General features: G+C 39.7%; 1 protein-coding gene across 10 annotated transcripts in view; it reads left to right on the top strand.

The window, feature by feature from the left end:
- Herc4 (HECT and RLD domain containing E3 ubiquitin protein ligase 4) overlaps positions 1–19,964 on the top strand; it is a 75,162-nt gene that overhangs the window by 48,574 nt on the left and 6,624 nt on the right. For 6 of the 10 annotated variants that reach the window (XR_012911333.1, XM_075980085.1, XM_075980086.1 and 3 more), the window contains 7 exons: positions 5,413–5,532; positions 10,478–10,501; positions 13,036–13,134; positions 14,509–14,676; positions 15,149–15,292; positions 18,317–18,483; positions 18,692–18,758. Coding sequence is in view for 8 of the 10 variants with exons in the window: in XM_075980085.1 (XP_075836200.1) it covers positions 5,413–5,532; positions 10,478–10,501; positions 13,036–13,134; positions 14,509–14,676; positions 15,149–15,292; positions 18,317–18,483; positions 18,692–18,758 (789 nt within the window). In the remaining 2 variants the exon portion in view is untranslated. The remainder of the gene's footprint in view (positions 1–5,412; positions 5,533–10,477; positions 10,502–13,035; positions 13,135–14,508; positions 14,677–15,148; positions 15,293–18,316; positions 18,484–18,691; positions 18,759–19,964) is intronic. The other 4 variants (XR_012911334.1, XM_075980087.1, XM_075980089.1 and 1 more) reach the window with 1 other exon arrangement.

Here is a 19,964-nt window from a genome sequence, read left to right as displayed (position 1 = left end):
CTCTCCAGCCCCTGGTGCACACCTTTAATCCCAGCACTCAGGAGGCAGAGGCAGGTGGATCTCAGTGAGTTCGGGGCCAGCCTGTTCTGCAGAGTGAGTTCCAGGACAGCCAGGACTGTTACACAGAGAAGCCCTGTCTCCGGGGAGGAGTGGGGGGAGGGTTGTATTTATACTTAAAAATATGAGTATCTGAGGAAAAAGCTGTTGTAGAATTTTTGTGTGCAGGTGTGATGCTGCATGTGTTTTTAGTAAAGACTGCAGCTGCTAATGTTATAATACTATTACTGTTAGAAGTCTGTAGGGCAGGACGCAACAGCTTCTTCTATAAAAGTCTGGGCAGTATTTATCACTTTGCATCTCCGTTATTAAGTAGGCCTTTGTTCTGTAATAACAGCTTCACTCTGGTTGCTTTTCCCAGATGAGAACATTGGGGAAAAAATGCGCAGGGAATGGTGGCACAGACCTTTAGTCCCAGCCCTCCAGCAGTAGAAAGAGGCAGACCTTTAGAGTTTGAGACCAGCCTGGTCTGCATAACTAGTTTTAAAGAAGCCATACCTACACAGTGAGACTCTGTTTCCCTCCACCCCACCCCAAAGAAACAGGAAAAGAGCTCAGAATGTTTTTAATCAGTAAAATAAAGGGATTAAAAACATGACTTTGAAAATAAAAGCAGTACTGTTTTTGCAAGATTACTGAATGAAATAATGTGCACCATTAGGTCTAATCATGGCTCTTATTGAAACATACAGTTTGAACTGGTTTTAAGGCAAAAGTGTGCAGTTAAGATTTCTGATCTTGTTCTTTGTAGAAGTGGTATGCAGTGTTTGTTCTAATTTTCCTTCAAAGCAAAAATTTGGAATCTGAAAATTGTTTCTCATTATTAAAAGTTAACAGTGGCTGTTCATTACAGCACATCCCTCTGAAGGTGCAGTGGCTAGAGATGGTTTGTGTCAAAGTCTCATTGGAAGCTGAACTGTATGCATATCTTTGCACCTTTTCTTTGTCTTGTCTTTTCATTCCTCCTTGTGGAGGGTTGTTATTGCTTTAAAATATCGAAATTGTCCAGTTAGATCTATACATCCAATTGATGATCTCTCTTTTCCTTCTGCTTTCTCAGAAGTTTAGGTTTATTAGGAATAGATGTTGATTCATTAATAGATTGACTTTTGTTTTGTGACATGGTCCCACCACAGCCCTGGCTAGTCCAGAACTCAGACCAGGGTTCAACTCAATGGATGTTCTTTTTGTTTAGAGTACGAGACATGGATCGCCATAACATGCTATTTAAATGATTTCTTTTCCATTTATTTTGTGTACATGAAGAAGCGCAGCACACATGTGAAGAGCAGAGGACAGCTTGCAGGAGTCAGTTCTTTTCTTTTCTTATAGATCCCAAGGGTCAACTCCTGTGACCAGTCAGGCTTTGGAGGCAAGAGCTCTGACCAGTTGAGCCAACTGGCCTTCCCAAGAAAAGCGTTACTATTTGTTGGGGTATTTTGTTTTTTGAGACTTGGTCTCACTGTGAAGCTAGCTCTGGATGACCTGGAACTTCTCTCAAAGATCCCTGCCTTTGTCTCCTGAATGTTGGGATTAAAAGCACCATCATGCTCGATCAAGAAAAGATTTTAATGTAGATTTACTCACTGTGTTGAAAGAGGAGCCATTAATAAAGTTGCTTTCATTGTTTCCCATAGAAAGTTAGTGTTGTTTAATGTGTGTTGAATTAACTATTACCATCGCTTTTAGTATTTTTCTTTAAAGAAAACAATTCTCAATTATATCGTTCTTTCCATTGCACTAATGAACTTATTTGGCTTTTTTTTTTTTTTTTTTGACATGTGGTCTTAGTAGTCCCTTTTGGCTTCCCCTCACTAGGGATTTAAGACACTAGGATAGCTTTAAAAGTCTGAACCTCCTGCCTCTACCTCCTGAATGCTGTGACCTTTTGTACCTAGCTCTTCTTACTTTAGAATTTGCAAAGACCTGATGTCAAACTTCTCGTCCTCCCCAACTCCTACTTCCTGCTGTACCAAGAATGTCTTCTCTCAGCACCAGGGAGGCAGGAGCAGGTGGATCTCTGTAAGTTTGAAGCCAGCCTGGTCTACAGAGTGAGTTCCTGGACAGCCAGGACTGTTTCACAGGGAAATCCTGTCTCGAAAAAACAAAACCAAAAAAAGAGTGTCTTCTGACTTATAGGTGATACTGCTGGCTTTTTGTTGTTGTTCACCAGATTTGAAGTATTGAAAAAAAAATTTAACTTTGTCCGTTTGGCTGCCATGGCCTCTGCATGTCCTATGAGCGGGAAATTGGTATCTTGTTGATATTCTCCTTTTTTACCACTAGTCTCTCATTTCTCTTTATATTATTGAGCTAACAGAATAATTTTCAAAATTTCACTGATTTTTTTAACCTGTTGGCTTCAAATTATTTCCTCATTGGTCTTGTCATTTCCTCAATGAAGCACTCCAAACTTTGTTACACAGTGCTGAGCATTCTTTGGAATCTCAGGGAGGGCAGTTTCCAAGTAAGCTGGCTCAGTTTCTTGGAGCTGTGTCTTTTGTCCAATTTTGTTTCCTATGTCTTTCATTCTTGTTGGACCAGCTGTTAAAGGATATATAATTTTTTTCCCTCCTTTATTTAACCCATGCTTCTTTGCCTACAAGGTTAGACTCGCCTTTCTCAAACTTCTTGTTTTTGTTTTGTTTTCCCCCAAGATGGTTTCTCTGTTTTAGTCTGGCTGTCCTGGAATTCATTCTGTGGATCAGGCTGGCTTTCAACTGCTGGGTTTAAAGGTGTGCACCACCACCATCCAGCCTTTTTTTTTTTTTTTAAATCTTTACACTTGTGAGTTTTGTGAATGTGTATCTGTAATGTAATAAGCCCAGAATCTTCTGCATGCTAAGCCAGCCTCTACACTGTGCTATATGCCTGATCTCTTCCCTCTTCAGTTTTTAACTATTTTCATGCATACTGAACATTGTAAGACAAGTATAACAAATACCTATATTCCCATCTTAGATTTATCAATTGTGAGCCTGTTGTTCTTTATCTTAGTGTGTGTACATTTTTATAAAACATTTGTGACTATACCACATGTCACACTTTTTAATTTTTATTTTATGTATATAGGTGTGTTCTCTACATGTTTGTGTACCATGTACATAGACATATGCATGCATGCCTGGTGCTTTCTGAGGCCAGAAGAGGGCATTTAGATCTCCTGGAACTGGAGATTGTTAGGTTCCCTGTGGGTACTGGGAGCAGAACCGGGTTCCCCAGTAGGATCTGCAAATGCTGAGCCGTCTGTGTCACCCCATGCATATATCAGTCCTTGGTATTCCAGTTCTGAGTAGACAAGTGGTTTTCTACAGAATAGTAATATTATTTCTAGCATTTATAGCAGGATGTTCTTTAAGGCACTGTTTTTGGTTTTGTTTTGGGTTTTTTTTTTTTTTTGGTGGAGAGGGGGTTGAAACAGGGTTTGCAGAATCCAATTAAATTTTGTTACAGTCTGTGATCATAGTCTTTCTCTTGGTTTATCTAGGTCTCTTTGTTTTAATGTTTTACCATTTTCATAGGTCTTATGCATCCTTGAAAAAATCCCCCTAGGCAGCTAGAGAGATAACTTAGTGGCTAAAAGCACTTGTTGCTCTTGAGGAGAATCAGGTTCAATTCCTAGCACCCAAGTGTTCAGTTCTAGCATTCACAACCATTTGTTGTAATTCGGTTCTAGCGGATCCAACACCCTCTTCTGGTCCAGACAAACATGTAGGCAAAATACTCATGTGCATAAAGTAATCATTTTTTTAAAAATGTTGCTCAATATTTTATATTTTTAATTGTGTATAATTTGAATGTTTCCTTTTCAGAGCTTTCTTGGTAGAGAAATTGAGTTGAAAATTTTAAGTATTGAACTTTTACTCCATGATTTTGGCAAATTATTAGCTCTGATAATTCTCTTATAGGAGTTTTTAGAAGTTTGTACTGTACCTCTCTGTGACTGTCATTTAGTTTAATTCTGTTACTGAAAGAAAACATTATTTATGGTTAAAAATTTGTCATTGTGTGGTGGTGCACGCCTTTAATCCCAGCACTCGGGAGGCAGAGGCAGGCGGATCCCTGTGAGTTCGAGGCCAGCCTGGTCTACAAGAGCTAGTTCCAGGACAGGAACCAAAAGCTACAGAGAAACCCTGTCTCGAAAATCAAAAAAAAAAAAAAAAAAAAAAAAGTCATTGTTACTGTGAGGAGGAGGGTGACTTTGTAAGCTTCTTTACCTGGCAGTCTCTAGTTATGTATGTGGGAGGTCTGCGGCTATCATTGCATGGTCAGAAGACTTCCACCACATGGGTTCCAGAAACTCAAACCAGACCTGCCATAGTAGCAGGCTCCTTTATCCCCCAAACCATCTCACAGGACCTAGCCCTTCCCCCTTTTCTTCACTGTAGAACCCTTCATCCTTTTCCCTCCTTAATTTTTATTTCCTTGGTTTTTGAAGAATTGTGGTACGTGTTGTGAAAGTTCCACAATTGAGGATTTTTGTAGTCGTGTCCTTGTGTGATCGTGATGCTTGACTGTCCTTTGTATTTTCTGCAAACCAGAATTTAGATTCTAAGACTTGATTCAGTTCGGGTTAGTGTGCTTGATAAAAAGGTGTGGGCTTGTTGCATTGCATCAGCAGATGTCACTGTCCCAGGATTGGTTGCGGTGATGCTCTTCGCTAGGGATGACCTTTGCTTGTGTACTTGCTTATCTCTCAAGTGAGTCTGCAGCCTTGTTTTGTCTGTCTGTTTTTCACCGTAGCCAGACACCACCTTTTATAATCAGGGTCTGGAGAGATTGCTCAGTGCCTAAGAACACTTACTACTCTTAAGGGACTTGAGTTCAGTTCCCAGCATCCATGTCAGGTGCTCTCCATTGCCTTTTACTCCAGCTCCAGGGGATCTGACCCCTTCTTCTGGCCTCTAAAGGTACTCCGCATGTGTAGTGTACAGTCATATAAACAAAAATGAAAGTAAAAGAATAATTAAAAGTCTTGTCTAATCAGATATTAAATAGTATAACATTTATGAGGTATTAGCTATTACTGTTCAGGTCTTGTTTGCCATCTTGAAGTACATAAAGTTTCTGATTTATACATTTTATAGTGTGTTTGGTTGTAAAGGTATTTTTTTTTCTAGACTTGGGGGTACTGAACACTGGTAGATATCACATTCTATAAATATTTTGTCTCCCATAGCACCTGATAAGGATTTTGCATATATAGTAGGCACTCAGTAATTGTATTTTTTCCCATAGAAAATTAGCTAAAGAAATCTCCAAAGCCTTTTTTTCTATTTAAGAGCTTTTTACTCTCTGCTTTAAGTACTGTCTAAATTTAATGTTAATTACACTTCTTTCTTTTTTCTTTTTTAGGTAAATGAGAAAACAGGACACCTTATACAATACGACAAATTCTATATACATGAAGTACAAGAATTGATAGACATAAGAAATGACTATATCAACTGGGTCCAACAGCAAGCCTATGGAGTGGTACGTCTCTACACTTGGAGATTGAACTTAGGCGCCATTTGTTACAATACAAAAGAAGCATTTTGGAAGCAAATAAGTATTTTCATAGCTTTTACTCCAAGTAGTTATTTTAAAATAATGCATTGTATTTAGGAGATATTCTCTCAACACCAAACCAACAGTACAGATAGTATTTTTCTTGAGCAAATGCAGGTGTGGCTTGGACTTTGAACTCATCTTGTTTTCTTTAAGGTTGCCTCTTTTCTAATATTCAGCATAGTAGATATTGGATCTCTTATCTATGCTATAAGATGTTTGCTTCAGAAGCAGAAGAGAGTTCTGGGACCGCTGAGTTTTTTTTTTTATTTCAGATTGTTAATATTGTCCACTTATGGATGAGCTTCTTTGCGTGACTGAAGGTCTTTAGTAACCAGATACTTACTGTCCCACGAGAACCAAACACAGTGGCATACACCTGTCGTCTCAGCGCTCCACTCGCTGAGGCAGTGAGCTCTGGGCCAGCCTAATGGAAAAGTAATACCATCTGTAGACAACCTAGTTAAGATAACAACTCTTCTGTCTTTCAATATTTGCATGAAATTTGGTAGTCTCGTTATCCACACATGTCTTAGTGCAAAGCTGTGATGATTTCAGACTAAATCTGTTAAGGAACTATTTTGTTGTTCACCGTTTTCTGATAAGAATGAGGTAATTGAGGGCTATAATTTTTTTTAGTGTTTTCGTTTTGTTTTACTTCTCATTCTTTCTGATCTATAATATAGTTCCTCTCTCCATTTACACGTGAATGTGAAATCACTGCAGAAAGCTGGTCTCTTTTCCCTTTTTGGAAGACAGCCCTGCTTGGCCTGGAACCTGCTATGTTGACCAGGCTAGCCTTGAATTCAACAGAGATCATTTCCCTCTGCTTCCAGAGTTCTGGGATTAAACACTTATGGCACCACACCTAGCTCTTCCTTTTTTTTTTTTATGATTTATTTAACTTTATGTTCATTGGTGTGAAGGTGTCAGATCTCATGGAACTGCATTTTCAGACAGTTGTGAGCTGCCATGTGGGTGCTGGGAATTGAACCCGGGTCCTCTGGAAGAGCAGTCAGTGCTCTTAACCGCTGAGCCATCTCTCCTTTGTTTTTAAAACAAAGAGATTTCATCAAACTTTTGCATTTATGCAGAACTTTTAAGACTTTCTTGAAATCTTAAGAAATAAGATGCACATTTAGGTTTCTCTGTGTAACAGCCCTAACTGCGCTGGAACTAGTCTGGTAGACCAGGCTGACCTCGAGCTCAGAGTTGTGTGCTGTTCTTGTTTGTCCACTCTCCCCCCACCCTCAACGCCTCTGTCTTCTGAGTGCTGGGATTAAAGCCGTGCATCATCACCACCAGGCTTCATTGCCAGTCTTAATGCTAAGTTGGGCATCATCTTCACACAGTTTTAGTAAAGTTTTAAAGACGATCCTAAAGATAGTCATGCTATTTTGTGGTGATGTGTACATTTGTATGCAAGTACAAGTATGTATATACATGTATGCCTATATTTTTGTACTCATAAACATATGAATGCCAGTTTGGCTTATGTGGCCGGTTTGTTGTAAACTTTTCTGAAGATAAGTTCAGGCTAGATTCAACTTTGGAAAAGTTCTGCTTCAGCTTCCCAGTGTCACCATTGCAGCTTGTTTATAGTTCCCTACCAAGAGTTAAGATAGGGGATGGAGAGATGGCTTAAGTGGTTAGAGCACTGGCTGCTCTTCCAGTGGACCTTAGTTCAGTTCCCATCACCCATATAATGGCTCACAGCCATCTGTCACTCCAACTTCAGAGGATTCAATGTTCCTTTTTGCACTCATGTACACATACCCATACACAGACACTCACATACACACAGTTTAAAAATAGTAAAGTGCAGCCGGGCCATAGTGGTACACGCCTTTAATTCCATCACTCAGGAGGCAGGCAGGTAGATCTCTGTGAGTTCAAGGCCAGCCCCGTCCACAGAGTGAGTTCCAGGACAGTCAGAACTGTTTGTTACACAGAGAAACTCTGTCTTGAAAAAACAAAATAATAATAATGTGCAATTTCAAAGTATTTTTATTATGTGTATTGGTGTTTTGCCTATGTGTGTATCTGGCCTTCACTTGTGTACCATGGTGAGGTCAGAAGATAGTGTTGATCCTCAGGAACTAGAGTTGTGAACTACCCTGTGGATGTTGGGAATTGAACCTGGTTCTCTGGAAGAACTCTTATCTGTTTAGCTATCTTTTCCTCTTCTTCCTTTTTCCCTTCCTTCTTTCCTTCCCCCCCTTTCCCCCTTGTTATGGTGTGTGCCATTGAGCTGGCTCAGCAGGTAAAGGGATCTTGCTACCAAGCCTGATGACCTGGGACCCATGTGATGGAAGAAAAGGAGTCTTACAAGTTGTCCTCTGATTTTCACTCGTGGCTATGGCATATGTGCACTCCACCCACTCACACCCACACAAATAAATGCTTTAAAAATAAAGCTCAAAGTTATGACCTTGGTATGGTAGGGCATATTTATAATACCAGCACTCACTCAGAAAGTTGAGGCAAATGATCAGAAATTCATTCTGCTTTTTTCAAAAGAAAAGAAAGGTCCATGTTAGTTTGTCAATTACATTGAGATTTAAGTTAAGTGGCTCTTTTGGGGGGCTTGGGGTTTGTGGTCATTTATTTATTTGTGTGTTCATTTATTTATTTTGCTTTGTTATATATTTGTAAGTTATAAATCTTGTTCATTCAGTATTGTGCTGTGTGTCTAAATTTGTCCTAGGGAATTTAATTGAATAGTGATTGAACTAGCAACCTGGCATGCTCATTAGTATGATAGATGGGCAGGTGTGTAACATCAGGATAGACCAGCATTGGGAGGACACACTGATATTTAACTTCCTCAGGTAGGGAGTTCTTCTCAATTATCAAAGCATGTTAGAATTTAGCCACCTACAAATTGTAGGAAAACCACTTGTGACTGTCCTTATTTCTGATACACACTTGCCAAGTTGGGACGGGGTTTGCCCCACTCTGTCTCAGGTTCTATCATTTGTTCTTAATTTCATAGAACTTAGAGAGCTACCACACAACCAAATGTAGTTTGTTAAGAATACGAATTAAAATTGGTCAAGTGAAGGCACATCAGGAATACTCTAGGAGAGGTGTCATTAGCATCTGTTCTTTTCTCATGGGAAAATCGTAAATGGGTATGTGGCATTGATATTTGATAGTGCTCAGAGGATTGCTAAGCAATGAAGCTAACTTGTGCCCAGTGCTTTTATTGGGTGTCTGTCACTTATCACAATGTGGCTGTCTTTTTTGTTTTGTGTGTATGAGTGGATAGAGTGCCTGCAGAGGTCAGATTAGGGGTCATCAGATCCCCAGGATCTACATTAGAGACGGTAGTGAAACTCCATGTGGGTGCTGGGAACTGAACCTGGGTCCTCTGTAAGAGCACTAAATCCTCTTTACTGCTGAGCCATCTCTCCTCCATGCCTGAATATCCTAAGGGCAGAACTGATATCAGATGGTTGAAGTCTGCATCATAAATAATATTATTTACATTCTCAGCAGCTAAAAATCCGTGCCATTCCAAAGACATTCCAAAGTGTTCACTACAGTAGTCACCAGGTGTAAACTTGGTGGCACACTTTTGGAGATTCTTGTACTTAGAAGTCTAAATCCTGAGCATATGTGGAAGCACTCAGTAAGAAAGCATATAACTCTGTTGATAGAATGCTTGTCTAAGGTGTTTATTAACACCAACACCAAACAAAACTAGGCATGGTAGCACATGTCTACAGTCCCAGGAGGCAGGAAGATGAGAGTTAAAGATCATCCTAAACTGCATGCTAAGTTTAAGACCAGCATGAGATACATGAGACCCTCCTAAAAAAAAGCTTGTACATTTATGGGCTGGGGATGTGACTCACTGTTCAAACTGGCTTGGTATGTGTAAGGCCCTGGGTTTAATCCCTGGAATTGGAAGAAAAACCGTATATATTCCTTTTCTATCCATTTAAGTAAGTTTTCACTATTTTTCTTTCATAAATCTGTATTTTTACAATTTAGCAACCCGTTGTTATGTTCTGTGTTATGCTTTTTATTTTATGTTAATGTTTTCAAAAACACTAAGGGAGCTTGCAAAGATGCCTCGGTGATTGGTAAAAGTACTTGCTGTGCAAACCCACAGTACAAGGAAGAAAACCACCTATACAGCTGCCTCTTGACTGCCAAAGGCACACGTGTATTCTCTATCGTGCAATAATAACAATAAACAAAATAATGTAAGGACAGGCTGAGCGTGGTGATACTCAACTTGAATATAGGAGAGAGAGAGAGGCATCTGATCTCTTGAGTTCAAGGATTTCCTGGCTTACATAGTAAGTTTTATTCCAGCCAGAGCTATACAGAGAGACCGTTTCAAAAAGAAGTTTTAAGGGGAAAAAAAAAAAAACCAACCACTTTAAGATACCTTATATCTTTATGGTTATCTGTCCCGAAACAACTTGTGGCGGTTTTCTTCTTATTTTGTTTCCATGCAATATTTTAATATACTAAACATTTTTACTTCATTGAGATCAGTCAAGTCTGAAAATATTTCTTCCATTTTCTAGGTAAAGAAACAGCCATTAAGATGTGTTAGGCTTAGAATTAGTTTGCTAGTCTACGTAAATTCTGCAAGTAGGAAACCTTACTTGCTGAATATAGATCTCACAATGTTCAAACCTATTAGTTTCATGATATAGATAACCCCAAAGCTTAAGTTTATAGATACAGACACGGAAGTTGCTTATAGGGTGGTGAACTTTTTTGTTGATTTATTTTCTACATCATTAAATCAATATTCAGCTGTAGCAAAATATATGAACTACTTCTTGACTAGAAATAGAACACTAACATTGCTCTTTCCTCATTGTTGCATTCTGCATTGCTGTCTTAGGATGTCAGCCATGGATTAACTGAGGTAAGTTTGGTGTAATAAAGTCTCATATTCCTGAAGTATATTCTGTTTTTTCCTTTGTGAAGAGTCAAATTTGTTATCATTTTTGTATTTTAACTTTTGTATTATAAAACTTTAAGCCAGGCATGGTGCTCCTTTAACCCTGGCAGAGGCAGATAGAGCTCTGTATGTTTGAGGCCAGCCTGGTCTATAAATCAAGTTCTGGGGCAGCTAGGGTTATTACACACAGAAACCCTGTCTTGAAAAAGCAAAAAAAAAGGGGGGGTGTAAAAAAATCTATTTAAGTTATCCTGTATATTATTAATTCAGAAAAGTCTTCTGAATTAAATGCTGCTGTGGGGTGTGATGGCATGCTTCTTTAATCCTAGCACTTGAGATGTAGAGGCAGGCAGATTATCTGATTTTAAGATCAGCCTAGTCTATATAGTGTGAGTTCAGAACAGCTGTACCCTGAGACTCTATCTTAGGAAAAAACAACAGCAGCAACAAAAAAAAAATCATGTTACTTAACATTACACCTGTATGATACCTTCTAACAAGAATTATTCTCCTTGTTTCCCAATATAAAATGCAGTATGTTCTCAGAATAAAATTTTATTAAAGAAATAAAATGATACATTTTTTTAAACTAATAATTACTATAAAAAATGTTACCTCTTTTGTGACCTTAATATGTAAAGTTCTAGTACTTTGACCTGACTAATGAGTGACCCTGAACTTCCTTTTCAGAACCGGGGGTTTTATGTTCTTTTATGTTACAGTGCTAGATTTTGCTTTGCTTTGCTTTAGACTTTATTTGGTCCGGTTTTCCCAAACTAATGAGGTGTTTCTTGGCTTAGATTATAAACCATTGTTTGTTTGCTTCCTCAGGTAAGTATCACATACAATTACAAAAAGATAGGACTGGTATCAAGTAGGGCTCAGTACTAGAGTTCTTGCCTGTCATGCAAAGGCTCCATGTGCTACGTGGGCACCGTAAGAGTTTGTGTTGGAGAGGGGAAAAATTTTCAAAACCCACAGTTTTGAAAACATGATTAGGATTTGAAATATTGTAAGCACATAGACTTCCTGTAGAAACTAAACCAGCAGTTTTCAACCCCTTTGGTCGTGACCTCTGTGGTTGTCGAATGACCCTCTCGTGGGGGTTGCCTAAGAATGTCTGAAATTTTAGGATTTCTAAAGAGTAGCAAAATTACAATTATGAAATAACATCAGAAATAATTTTATGATTGGGGTCACCACAACATGAGGAATTGTATTAAAGGGTCACAGTGTTTGGAAGGCTGAGAACCACAAGCTTAATAGAGCTCCATAGTCATATATAGAAATATGAAGACAGCCAGCGGTGGTGACGCATGCCTTTAATGCCAACACTCAGGGAGGCAGAGGCAAGTGGATCATTGTGAGGTCAAGGCCAGTGTGGTATACAGAGCGAGTTTTAGGACAGCCAGAGATAGGCAGAGAAACCCTGCCTCAAAAAACAACAGCAACAACAAGGAGAGAGACAGAGAAAGAAGACTGACTGAGGAATATGGAGGTGGTTCAGTGGGTGAAGGCATTGGCCATTGGGCCCTTATGGTGGAAGGAGAGAACTAACTGCTGGAGGTTGTCCTCTGACCTCCATATACATATTTGCACGCATATACAGACAAGCACAAAATAAAAGTTTTTAAATGTTATTTTTTCTGTGAGAGTTTTAGCCATATGGCTCAGCAGATAAAGACATCTACTGCCAAGCCCGTAGCCTGGGATCAGTCTGTGGGACTCCCCACCCCACCCCCTGCCTTCCATGGAAAGAGCTCACCTCTGACCTTCACATGTATGGCATCAGCGTACCCACATATATACTCATACAAAATAATTTAGGTCGAGCATGGTGGCACACACATTTAATCCAAGCACTTGGGAGGCAGGGGCAGGTGCATTTCTGTGAGTTCTTGACCAGCTTACTCTACATAGTGAGTTTCAGGACACTCGGAGCTATGTAGAAAGACCCTGTCTCTGAAGTCCGAAACAAAAATCACCTGGGGATTACTATTTTGTTACCTTGTTTACATTATTTTCACTTGTGGCACACACTTTGTTGTCCGGCACTTGGGAGGCAAAGATAGGAAGTTTAAGAGTTTGAGGCCTTCTCGGGCTTAAACAAAGGGCTGAGGGTGTCGTTCAGTGGTTGAGGACTTAGGCGACATCCACAAAGCCTTGAGTTCACTGGACTCTGTGTAATTCTTTCTTGGTTTATTCTGCCTTATATAAAATAAAAATTCTGTAGTCAGAAATGAGTGATGCCAGGTGGTGGCGGCGCACACCTTTAGCTCCAGCTAGGGCAGCTTGGTCTACAGAGTGAATACCAGGACAGCCAGGGCTACACAGTGAACCCTACTTTGAGAAGCCAAAATAAAAAGAGTGACATTTTTGATAATTTCTGACCATACCAGTGAATGAACACAGAGTATGATGATCATCTTTACCGAAATTGACAGCACCCACAGACCACAACCAGCTTGAACTAATAAGTCATTTTCTTTTCTTTCCAGTTGGCCGATATCCCTGTGACAATTTGTACATATCCATTTGTATTTGATGCCCAAGCAAAAACTACTCTGTTGCAAACAGATGCAGTCTTACAGATGCAGGTAAGTACTGTACAGTGCTCATTTGATTTGGGGATGCTTTTTAAAAATTCTCTTTTTTTTTTTAAATAATTGAAACACACATAGTATGTAATGTGTGGGGACAGTATTGTAGGCTGTCCTTTGCATGGTGCCTTGTGTAACTCTGAAGACTGCTGTAAACACACACATGCGAAAGAAAGCTGCTTATTTTTAAAAAGGAGCCATGTTAAGTTTCTGCCTCCCGGTTTCTGCTTGAGTTCCTGTCCAGACTTCTCTTCATGAACCCATCCCCTTGCTCCTCAAAAAGGAACTGTAATAAAAATAGAGTAATGCAGCCTTTATTCATGGTGATAAAAAGTGGAAGAAGTGAAAGGTGAGATAAAATCAAACTTGGAAGCATTTCATCACTTCAGTGGGAAGAGTTTCAAATTGCCTGGAGCCTGGCATGGTGACACTATAAATTCACATTTAGTCCCAGCTCTGTGAATTCAGAGGCCAACCTGGTCTATACAGCTAGGTTCAGAATAGACAGAGGGAAGGAAAGATTGATTTCCTTGAGGCTGGTCATAGGGACCCCCCCCTCCTTTCCTTTTTTCTTTGTTGGTGTTGGCAGGGGAGGGTCTTACTGCTGAGATCTGCCTCCAGAATCCCTCCTTTCCTTCCTCTTTCAATTTTACAATGAGTTTTTTCATTCACAATGAAGATTTTAAAAACTAGTTCATGGAAGAGTCTGGGTAAGGTGGCACACGCCTTTAATCTAGCACTTGGAAGACAGAAGCAGGTCAATGTCTGAGTTCTAAGGTACCTAAAGCTCTACTCAGTGAGACCCTGCCTCAAAAAAAAAAAAAGAGTGTGTGTGTGTGCACACGTGTGTTGAGGATATCACAATGAAACTGATTACTCGATGCTAACTAAAATAAAATCTGGACATGGTGATGCTTACATGTGATCCCAGCCCTATTCCATCATTTGGAAAGTGGAGCAAAGCAGGAGTTCATAGCGGTCCTTGCTCTAATGCTATGAAGAGACATCGTGACTAAAGTACCTTGTTTAGGAAAGCATTTAATTGGGGGCTTGCTTACAGTTTTAGAGAGTTGGTCATCGTGGCAGAAGGCAGACAAGTATAGCACTGAATCAGTAGCTTAGAGTTTTATATCCTAATCTGCAGGCAGGAAGCCTACCCCTAGTGACGCACTTTCTCCAACATGATCACACTTCCTAATCCTTCCTAAATATTGTCCACCATTGGGAACTAAATACTCATATACATGAGCCTATGGAAGCAATACACATTCAAATCTCCATAGTCAGCTCCATAGCAAATTCAGGGCCGGACTAGGTTAATGAAACTGTCTCAAAATAAAATGCTGATTTTTGTTTGTTTTTGTTTTCTAGATGGCTATTGACCAGGCCCACAGACAGAATGTCTCCTCTCTTTTTCTGCCAGTGATTGAGTCTGTGAATCCCTGCTTAATTCTAGTGGTTCGCAGAGAAAACATTGTAGGAGATGCAATGGAAGTCCTCAGGAAAACCAAGAACATAGATTACAAAAAGCCACTCAAAGTAAGTGAGCAGTTCTTTATAGACATTGGGACTTACGTTTCAGGGTGTGTGTGTGTGTGTGTGTGTGTGTGTGTGTGTGTGTGTGTGTGTATTTGAAAGTTTTTGTCTTTTTTTAAATTATAGGCTTACTTTATTCTATCCATATGTTTTGCCTTCATGTATGTGCGCTGTGTGTGGCCTGAGGCCTGCAGAGGTCAGAAGAGAGGGTTAGATCCTGTGGAATTGTAGTTCACAGATAGTTGTGACCCACCAAGTGGGTGCTGGGAAGCAAACTGGGTTTTCTGCAGGAGCTACCGCTCCTCCTGACCACTGAGCCTGCTCTCTAGCCTCAGGGAAATTAAATGATTAGCAATAAATAGCATGTTACAGGGTCTCTGAAATGCACTTTCTTTACAGCCCATTCAATGTTCACATTACCCATTTAGGTTATATTTGTTAAGATTCAGTATTGACCTTACTTACCCTCTTTTAGGTTATATTTGTTGGAGAAGATGCTGTTGATGCGGGAGGTGTACGCAAAGAATTTTTCCTGCTCATCATGAGGGAATTATTGGATCCTAAATATGGCATGTTTCGATATTATGAAGATTCCAGGCTTATTTGGTTTTCAGATCAGGTAAAATGCCCACCTACCACAATTATTTCTTTATATCTTTGTTTCTATACCTTGTGTATCAGATTCACTCAGGAAAACTAGATTCCTAACGTATTTTGGCCAGAGGTTTGCTTTATTACAACTTGAAGTTAGGAACTTTTAGGCTTATTGTCAAAACACAACCCTGATTTTTTTTTTTAACATTTAAAATTAAGAAAATAAATTGAGGACCAATCAACTTAAGAACAATGCTGATGGGCAGTGGTGGCTTGTGCCTTTAATCCCAGCACTTGGGAGGCAGAAACAGGAGGATCTCTTTAAGTTCAAGGCCAGTCTGGTCTGGAGAACAAGTTCCAGGACAGCCAGGGCTACATATAGAAACCCTGTCTCATAAAACAACCAAAAAGCTGAATTTTCCTTCTGTATATTTCAGTTTGGAAAACTGAATAGTAATCACCATGTTAGCTTCTCTTCTAGGGTGGATTCATTTAGCATTAGAGATTATTGATGTCTCTTATAATTTAGATTGAGGGCTAGAAGAACATTGTCGTGTGTGAAGCAGATCTTCCCACCAGCTGGCTATGACTGTCAGGGGCAGAGTTAATTAGTTACAAGGGCCCAGCTGGTCCTGTGGGTGTCTGTGGTCTTTGTTGTATGAGGGTAACACTAGGATAATTCCTGAGGAGAAACAAAGCTTCTGTAATTATACTATCTTGGATACTTTTATAGAGAAACAACCCTGCATTATTTGCTGTGTGTCTAGTTCAGGAAAGGGGCCTGTCTGTTCAGTTACCTGTTCTCTAGGCCCACCAGTAGTTACAGTGTAGTTTTTGATCTTATGTTTCTGTTTGTTGCAGTTGTTATCTTTACTGGTGTCCACCTACATTACCTTGTCCTTTAAAGACTTAGGGGTGCTGCCTGGCAACCCTCAGCACCCTGATAGTTCCACTAAGTGTTCTAGACTTCAACAATGCAGCGGAATGGGGCTGGAGAGATGGCTCAGAGGTTAAGAGCACAGGCTGCTTTTCCAGAGGTTTTGAGTTCAATTCCCAACAATCACATGGTGGCTTACAAACATCTGTAATTAAATTTGGTGCCCTTTTCTGGCATGCACGCATGCAGGCGGGCAGGCAGGCAGAACACTGCATACATAATAAATAAGTTAAACTTTAAAAAAAAAGCCAAACAATAGCAACAATATTGTGATGTAAATGAAAATACATTTTAAGTGTTTGATTTATTTCATATTTAGGGTATAGTCATGATACAATGATGTTTGCTGTTATTTGAAATAGTCGTACTACATTTTCTATTTTTATTATTATGGTTATTCTATCAGTAACTGCATATTTAGGTTAACTTAATGAATTTTTAAAAATTGATTATTTTAGTATATTTTAGTTTTGTAAGTATATAAATGTTTGTAATTCTACAGTCAAATTTAGAGAATAGATTGGAAGAAGCTAAGCTTTATGTCGTTTTCTCCTTTCTCCTGTAAATAACTCTTTTGGATTTTTTTGTTGATGTTTATCTCTTGTCTGTCTGTCTGTCTGTCTGTCTGTCTGTCTGTCTGTCTGTCTGTCTGTCTGTCTGTCTGTCTATTTTAGTGGGATCTCTCTATGTAGCCCTGGCTGTCCTGGAGCTCAGTATGTAGTCCAAGCTGGCCTTGAACTCGTTCTGCCTACCTCCGCCAATGTGTGCTGTCACCCTGGGCTGAGTTCCTGATATTTAGCCTCCCAAGTTGCCAAGATCACAGGGGTACACCACCATAATTATGAATGTATATTGTACTTTGATATTTTTGTTTTTGTTTGAGACAGGATCTCAAAATGTAGCCCTGACTAGCCTAGAGTTCCCTATGCAGACCAGACTGAGCTCCAACTCACAGAGCTGCCTACTTCTTCCTTAGTGCTGGAATTAAGGGCATGCTCCACCACTCTCAGCCTTTTAATCTTTTTAAAAAGGTTACTGTTTTAGGGATTGTGATTATGACTCTCTTGGCAAAGCACATGCCTTAGAAGTATAAGGACCTGAGTTTGATCCCCAATACCCTGCCCTAAGGTTCAGGAGCAATGGCTCAGTGGTTAAGTAGAACTGGCTGCTCTGCAGAGGTCCTGAGTTCAGTTCCAACATGGCAACTCAAAAGTGTCTCACTATAGTCCCACAGGATTTTGAGATCAGATACCATCTTCTCTGCAGACAACACAACCGTATACATAAATAAATCTTTTTTTAAAAAAAGGCATGATGAAAACAGGGTATAGTGACTCACATCTATAATTCTGTTGCTTGAGAGGTGAGTTTGAGGACAGCTTGGACTACATCTAGACTAAGCTAGACCCTTTCTCTCAAAGTGACAACAAACCAAAAGCTAGGAATGGTAGTGTGTGACCGCAGTGCTAACGAAGGGAGGAGGTTCTCTGGGACTCACTGGACAGACAGGCTAGACTGACTGTTGAGCTCCAGCCTGAAAGGCCTCAAGGAAGGAGGTAGATAGCTTTCTTGAGAGTGACACATTGTGTTGTCATTCCGCCACCACACATGTGCATGCACACATAGGCACTTCCCATGAACACATTTTTTTTTAAGTTTTGCTTTTATTGTCTATCAGTTATCCTCTTGTTCCTTCCCATCCCACAAGCCTGACAGCCCAAGTTTATGTTTCATAACATGGAAATGCTTGTTTCTGGAATAACAGTCAGTTGTGAAGCCATGCGTCTATCTGTAGTCCTGACTGCCCTGGATCTGGCTCTGTAGTACAGGCTGGCCTTGAACTTAGAGATTCATCTGCCTCTGCCTTCCAGATACTAGAGTCGAAGGTGTGCACCCCCACTCTTGGCTACTAAGCATATTTTTACAAAGAAAGTATTGAATGCAGATGGAGCCGGTGATGATCATGCCAGGGAGACGAGGAAACGAATGAGCTAATTTCTTGTTACTTTTCTGTCTTTAGAATTTTCTACTGTGGAGAATGTGGTTTTGTATTAGAAATAAAGGTTTTTAATTTGGAATAAAAGTCTTTTATAATTTTCTTTGTATTTTTAGACATTTGAGGACAGTGATTTGTTCCATTTAATTGGTGTTATCTGTGGCTTAGCAATCTATAACTTTACTATCGTGGACCTCCATTTTCCTCTGGCTTTATACAAGAAACTGCTGAAACGGAAGCCATCCCTGGATGATCTGAAGGAGCTGATGCCAGATGTTGGGAGGTTAGTGCTTAGCAGTGCTAAGAGAGAGGAAAGGACAGAAAGCTTTACTTCTAGAAATATTTATGTTTTGTTCTTCTGCCAGCATTTTTTAAGTAAATAAACACTGTTTCAGTAAAGGAAAGTCTTACATGTAGTTATTTCATATCAGAATTATCACAATAACCTGTTTTATTTTAAAGAAGCACTCTTTTTTTTTCTTTTTTTGCAGAAGCATGCAGCAGTTGTTGGACTATCCAGAAGATGATATAGAGGAAACGTTTTGTCTGAATTTCACAGTAAGATGAGCAGACACTGTGTGGCCTTATTTAACAGCTATGCTTTTGGGTTTCTCTTTTCCAGTGTGTGTGGATATTTAGTCTGCTTGTATATCTGAGTAGCATGCATGCCTGCTGCCCATGGAGGTCAGACTAGGACTGGAGTTACAGATGGATGTGAGCTGGGATGCTGGGAATTAAACCTCTGGAAGATCAGCCATTGTTTTTAACCTCTGAGCCATTTCTCTATCCCCATGCATGGAATTCTTAACCCTGCAGCTAACATTTATTGAACATTTGCTATGTGCCAGCCACAATTACATGCATTATTTCATTTTTTTCTCAACAATTCTATGAGATTTTTTTATCCCTAGTTTTACATTTAAAACTGAAATAATTGCATGTTAGTCATTATTTACCAGCTCTGTGATTTCAGAAATTGCATACTTTACTAATCATAATAATAAGGGAACTTAAATTCAGGAGACCTATTCACTTCTGAACCTGTAGCTATAGGAATGATTAGAAGATGGAAAGAGTAACAAAAGAGAACTGCTAATGGGCTTAAACTACTTAGTAGATGAATTCCTCCAGTGTGTCTGTTTGGTTGTCATCCTTGACTCTCTTCTGTCAGTTCTGTCCTTTCACTGTGGATCCAGAAACTGAATGTATACTGTCGGGTTTGCACAGCAAGTACCTGTACCCACTGAGCTTTCTTGCCAGACCATTAATATATTAGAATGTGAATGGTGTATTTGTAAGGAAATCCGATACATGTTTAACCTGTATCATTAATGTAATGTAAAATTACTGTGTTGTTTTTGTTTGTTAGTTTTTCCAGAAGAAAAAATTTCCTGGGGCCTGGAACACTACTGTTCTTATAGAGGCCCCAAGTTCAGTTTTCAGCATTCCACTTGGGAAGCTCACAGTTGCCATTAACTTAGCTCCATGGACCACTGCCTGCGTCCTTCAGAGGCACACACCTACACTTAGATTTACACACCTAAGTTGATGGCTTCTATTTGAAGGGACAGTCAGATTTCTTTTTAGATAGGTTTTTGGTAGGTTCACCATACGCCATAGCAGATGACCACATACCCTTTATGTTTGGGTGCTGTATGACAAATTTTTCCAGGGAAGATGTGCTGATAACACTAAAGTACGTTACTTACATCACCAGGCCCATCCCAACGTGGGTGACAGATTGGTCACAAAGCTGGGACAGCA

The sequence above is a fragment of the Microtus pennsylvanicus genome, chromosome 7 (assembly GCF_037038515.1).
Source record: "Microtus pennsylvanicus isolate mMicPen1 chromosome 7, mMicPen1.hap1, whole genome shotgun sequence".
NCBI classification, from domain to species: Eukaryota; Metazoa; Chordata; class Mammalia; order Rodentia; family Cricetidae; genus Microtus; species Microtus pennsylvanicus.
This window is presented reverse-complemented; position numbering and strand designations above follow the sequence as displayed.